This window comes from Oenanthe melanoleuca, chromosome 1 (genome assembly GCF_029582105.1).
Source record: "Oenanthe melanoleuca isolate GR-GAL-2019-014 chromosome 1, OMel1.0, whole genome shotgun sequence".
In the NCBI taxonomy this organism is placed as follows: domain Eukaryota; kingdom Metazoa; phylum Chordata; class Aves; order Passeriformes; family Muscicapidae; genus Oenanthe; species Oenanthe melanoleuca.
The window spans coordinates 50,931,662-50,937,661 of record NC_079333.1 but is presented as its reverse complement, the minus strand read 5'-3'; the positions used below and the strand labels follow the sequence as shown (position 1 = coordinate 50,937,661).

Below are 6,000 nucleotides of genomic sequence, written 5' to 3'. Positions count from 1 at the left end.
AACAATATAAATTTGTGGGTTGAATCCTTTAAAGGATGTACAAAACATAGAAATGACTTAAAGGCAAAGCAACTCTGAAATCTGATGAGCAGCCAACCTATAATAAGGTATAATCACCTTTGGCATTTGGTAAAATAAACATGACAAAAACAGTGCTTTAAAATCTGATCAGTTACTATGCACTTATGCATATTTTGCACAAACTATATAGTTAGGTGTCACTGCATATCTTAAAAAGTGTTTTCATAATAGACAGCGTGAGTATCTAGATGTATGATCTGACACTAAATTACATGCCGTGGCCTAAATCCAGTCTCGTATTCTCTCCCCTTCATTATTGTTACCCATTTTCAGAAAATATTTTTATAGGAACAATGAACTGCATTTAAATAACATTAACACTTTCTGCTTGGTGCAGAGAGGAGGGAAGGGTAACAGGTTTTCTGGCTCAGCTTTGACAGTTACCCAGCTCCGCTGGTTCTTTGACAGGGAACATCAAATGCCATGGCTGGTTGTGAATTTTGTGACTTACGGAGCCATGTCTGAAGTATGTTTTTTTAAAAGCACTCCTCCTACTGAAAACAAAACAGATTTTCTAAAATGTAGGGTTTGCCAGTTTGAACAAGGTGTTGAATTGTGTCTCATTCTTGGGATTATTTCCCTAGCTTAAGCAAATGTCTTCTTTTTAAGTTTAAAGAGAATAACACTTCTGTGTTAAGTAGAACATATACATATAAACCTTTGTATGTTGATGGGCCGGGGAAGCAGGGGCGATGTGTCCTGTGACTGATGCCTCATCGAAAGGGAAGAATACAAACCTTAATGAATTGAGTAGCCCTGGGGTTTGCCGGGAAAAATATAAAGTGTGTTCAATAGTTGACTTAGAATGAAATGATCTCGTGCTCCGTGCCTGCTCGCGGAATAAAACACCAGCTCGCGGTATGAAAACACGCTCAGCCGAAGGGGAGATTTATCACCTCGGGAGGTGCAGACACTTTTTGGCGAGGAGCCGGCCAGGGAAGGAGGAGGGAGGGGGGAGCGAGGCAGGGCAGCTGTCGCAGCCCCGGTCCGGTTCGCGGGGCTGCCGGGCAGCCGGGAGCAGCAGCGCTCCGCAGGAGCCAGCGCCGCCGGGATGCGCTGGGAACGGGGCAGCCCCCGCTCCCGAGCACTCGCCCCGCTGCCGCCGAGCGATGCTCCCGGCTCCCCGCTCATCCCCGGCCCGATGCGGGCGGTATTTCCCGAGGAGAAACACTCGCGGGGGCATTTTCCGTGGCCGTCCCTGCCGTGCGAGCGCTTACAGCCTTTGGGCAGCCCCGGCCGCGGGGGGCACAGCCGGCTGCCCCGCCGCGCCGCCGGCAAACAAAAACCACCCAGAAGCAGCACGGGGGCAGCGGCACCCTCCTGCCAGAGCGGCCCCGCGGCAGGAGGCGGGCGGCGGCGCGGCGCTGCCATTGGCGCGGGAGGGCCGTCCCTCCCCGCCGGCAGCGGGAGGAGGAGGAGGAGGAGGGAGGCTGGAGGCGGGCCCGCGCGGGGCGGGCGCTCCAGTCGGTGCGCGCCGGGCGGCCGGGTCGCTGCTGTTGCATTGCCGCGGAGGGCAGGGATCCGGGAGCCGGGCAGGGGCAGGGTTTAGGGCGGCGGGGCCGGGAGGTCAGGCCGGAGGTGTAGGGCCAGCAGAGCTGGCGGTCGCGCCGTCGGGGCCGCGCCGATCCGCGCCCGGAGCCCGCATGGGGCGGCGGCGCTGAGCCCAAGCCGCCCCGCTCCCGCCGCGCTCCCGCCCCGACCCCGCCATGGCCGAAGCACCGCAGCTGGTGGACATCGACCCCGACTTCGAGCCGCTGCCGCGGCCGCGCTCCTGCACCTGGCCTCTGCCGCGGCCGGAGTTCAACCCGCCCAGCTCGGCCACTTCCAGCCCGGCGCCGTCGTGCGGCGGGCAGCCCGATGGAGCGCCCGGAGCCGCGGCCGGGGCCGGGGCCGCCGCCTCGGGAGCGCTGAGCGCCGACTTCATCAGCAACCTCAGCCTGCTAGAGGAGAGCGAGGACTTCGCGCCGCTGCCCCCCGCCGCCGCCCCCCCGGAGGCTGCCGCCTGCCGCTGCGGGGACTTCCCGGCGCCCGAGGCCGGCTGCCGCCTCCACCCGCCGGGACCGCCGCCGGTGCCGCCGGTACCGCCGCCCGTGGCCGGGCTGTCACCGGGCCCCGTGGCCGGGCAGCCCCGCAAGAGCAGCTCGTCGCGGCGCAACGCGTGGGGCAACCTGTCCTACGCAGACCTCATCACCAAGGCCATCGAGAGCTCCCCCGAGAAGCGGCTCACCCTGTCCCAGATCTACGAGTGGATGGTCAAGAGCGTCCCCTACTTCAAGGATAAGGGCGACAGCAACAGCTCGGCCGGCTGGAAGGTAAGAGGCGGGTGGTGGGGGCGGCCCGTCGGAGGGGTTCCGGGCAGGAGCCGCGGGCTGCGGGCGGCTGGGCACGCCGCCCTGCCCGGCTGCACGATGCCCGCTGCGCAGCCTGCAGGCTCCGGCTCCGCGCTTCCAGCCCAACCTCACATTTCTACTTTCTCTCACCTTTCCAAAGGGAGAACTCCTAAGGGGGAAAAGCGTTCCAGCCCTCCCGCCGCTGCGGCGCTGGAGGGACCGGGGCCGCCCCCCCGCTCTCCGCCTCCCCCAGCCCTGCCCCGCCGAAAGCAAAAGTTCACGCGGTGTCACGGCGCCGTCCCCGGGCGCAGCCGGCGGGAGCGCCGCCGCCTCCTGCTGCCCGCGGGCGGCCGGCGGGCCCGGGGTTCGCACCGTGTGCTGGGGGTGCCCGGCGCTGCCCGGCCCCCCAGCCGGATCCGTGGATCCGTGCCGCCCTCCGCCCCGGCGCTGCAGGGCTTTGCCGTCGGGCGGACAGAGGCAAACAGGGATGGGGAAAGAGCGGAGGCAGAACAAGGGTTGCAGAAGTACCGTGTGTTTAATGAGTAAGCCGCAGTATTTGACCTGATGGCTTTGCTAAACTTGAGTTGCGGGAGCGTGTTTTTTGCGTTACGTGGTGAGACGGAGCTCCCTCCTTCCCTGCCGGCTGAGCAGGGCGGCGGGAGCAACCTGTTGGCGGCCGGGATTCGTGCTGGGAGCCGCGGCCGGTGCTGCCGGACCCGCGGTGGGATCTCCTCATCTCCCCCGCCCCAGCGCCCGGGGCTCCCGCTCGCCCGGTCCCGGCTGCCCCCGGACGGCTGCGGGGCGAGCCGGGCCAAGCTGCGCTTGGGGCTGCGCCGCCCCGGTGGTACCCTCCAGCTTAGCATCCCCTGGGTGATAAAGGCTTAGCGCTGCTGCCAGGGAATCCTCTCTATCCGAGGCCTCCGCCGGGAAGGTGTCACCCACCCGCGTCCCCGTGCGCGGCGAGGCAGCGCCGAGTTTTGTGACCCTGTTGCGATGTGAGAGCGTTGTCACAAGGAGCTTGTGCCGTCTGCGCACAGGCAGAGCCTCCTCCGCCCTGTGAGGGATTAAATGATGGCAGTGAACGCGTGAGGTGCGCGCACCCAGCACGGCATCGTGCTCTGGTGTGTTCGGCACTTGGTTCCAGTCAGGGCCAGTCAAACTCCCAGCTTTGCTTTCCAGTATTTGTATTATCTGCCTTCTTTTTTTAAAAAAGTGTCAACTCGAATCCTGCATTTATGTATTTTTAATTGCACTGCTAGTAATGTTTGTTACATTGGCTTTTTTGTAAATTTCTATTTTTTTAGAGGTAGACAACATCCCGCTAAGGAAATGCAGTTTAATCTGTAACTTTTTTAGCTGAAAGCTTTCAGGGCTTCTGAAAGTAGTTTGTTAGTTTCTATTGATGTGTTTGACTAAAAAATTTAAAGGATAATTTTCTGAAGGCATCTGTCATGAAAAACTTTAATAGGAGTGAAGTGATAGCTGACGGCTTTTAAATAAGGTAACTTGTCACTTTAAAATGCTGCTTTTTTTCTAGTGGTATTTTTAGTCTCCTTAAGTGCCTTTTCAGAATGAGTAGAAGAGAACGAAAAGCCAAACACACCAAAATAAAATCAAACAGCTCCCAAATTCAGGCGAGCAAGTAAGAAACACTGATAGCTGCTGATAAGTGTAACTTACTCGGCGCTTCCTATTTTTATTGCTGCTCGTCCCGTGGGACTTCAACAAGGAAGAGATCTTGCTCACCTCCCTCTAGGAGATGGAGCACATCCTATGCCCACATACCTCTGCTGTGGCAGGGGGAGCCGCTACTGGTGTGTTTTTTGGCTGCAGTACCCTCTGGTAGAGTGCAGTACATCCACATGGACTCTCCTTCCATAATTAAATAAGTCGCTGTGCTGTTCATGCATGGGATGCGTGTTGCCCCCATCCCTCTGGCCGCATCACTGCCAGGCTGCTCTGAAAGTTGCAGTTTTTACCATTTAAACCAAGGAAGTGCAGAGTTTCTTAAACACCCTTTCAAGTTTAGTTACCACTGGGTGTCTGTGCTGTAGCTGGCCTGGCTGAGGCGTGCAGCCCGTTCGCCTTGCTCGTCACCAATTCTCCACGGCTCAGCTGGAGAAAAATGACTTTTATTGTTTTCCACTATGGGAGCCGTGGTCGGGGGACCTGCTGTAGGTGCCGGCGTAGGGCTGGGAGCGCAGCCTGAGTCAGCCGAGGGCCCCGCAGAGGAGGAACGTCGCTGCAGAGATGAGCAGAGATTAGCGAGTGACTTTTCTGCTGACAGAGAGAGGGAGCGCGGGTTCGCCTCGGAGCCTGGCACTGGCTGCGGGCTGGGAGCGCGCTGCGCTGCTGGCGCAGGCTGGGACACGGCGGCTGCTCTTTACTCCCCCTGCACCAAAACCCTGAGACACTTCGTCTTGCTGGGGTTTGCATGTTTACAAGTGCAGCGAGGCACCTTGCAAATTCCTCACAAAATGTATGAAACTCCCAAGAACTGAAAAGCAGCGTGTGCACTTTCTGCACAGTGGCAAGGCAGAAGTTGAGAGCTGACTGCTCTAATGCTTGTATGTACTGCCCTGATTTAACACATGATAGGGAGCTTCTTTTTCATTTTTCACTGAAGAAAGTGCAGAGCTGTCAGCGTTATCTGGTAGGAGCTCAAAGCAGTATCCAAGCTCTTCCGAATAAAACCATTAAAATAAAAATGGCTTTTTAAATAAGGTATAAGCCAAAGCTATTAACATAAAGTTACCAGTAACATAAAATGATTTTAGTAGGTAAATTGTTCTCATTATACGTACACAGTAGTTTACTCCAGGTTTTCTTGTCACAAACTCTGCTTTATGGTCAAATCCCCTGTTGAACTCCAAGGGAGCAAAGTCCCCATGACTCCCCATGGGGTGGCTGCCTTGAATGAAGCACTTGGGATGTGCTCTGCCAGACTTGCTGCATTGTTGGTTGTGAATGAGTGCTGATAGTGACCTGTGTTGCTCAGAGAAAGGCAAAGCAAGAACAAGATCTGCTGCAGAGATAACAAAGGAATTGTTGTGAAAGTTGCATGGAAAAAGGAGACTTTTCTCATAGTATAGTAGTCAAGTAAAAAGCAACATTTTGCCTTATATGTGGTAGTGGGAGACACAAGGCTTAAAACAGGAGAGGCAAGAACTCCACTGCAGCTGTGGATAGCTATTTTTGGCACAAGTATGATAGCTTTTTGGCTAATCATCATGTATAAAATACAGAACATCTCTGTGATGTGCATATTTCATGACATCTTTGCTTTATGGCAAGTGATGAGATTTATTGTAAAGGAGCTGTCACAGTTAAGCTTCCTTAAATGGTCTCATCCTTTCAGTCTGTTTTTGAAAATGGATTCAAATAAAACCCTGTAACTTTTTTGAGCAGGAGTTTTGGTGTCACTCATCTGGAGGTGGATGTGTTGTTGATTTTTCTTAATGACAAGTACTAAGGTCCCATGGGCACATGTACCTTCTTGACTTGTAGTCCCAAGGAAGCTTGTTCACCTAAATTCATTTGCTGCCATTGTTGAAGGAATGAGAATAGATTTCTAGCTGCAGAGGGATAA

General features: G+C 55.7%; 1 protein-coding gene across 1 annotated transcript in view; it reads left to right on the top strand.

Annotated features, from left to right (window-relative positions):
* Positions 1-1,514: 1,514 nt before the first annotated feature.
* The window catches only part of FOXO1 (forkhead box O1), a 59,747-nt gene continuing 55,261 nt past the window's right edge, over positions 1,515-6,000 (top strand). Inside the window, exon 1 of the mRNA XM_056490764.1 lies at positions 1,515-2,393. Coding sequence (XP_056346739.1) covers positions 1,788-2,393 — 606 coding nt within the window. The 5' untranslated portion in view covers positions 1,515-1,787. The remainder of the gene's footprint in view (positions 2,394-6,000) is intronic.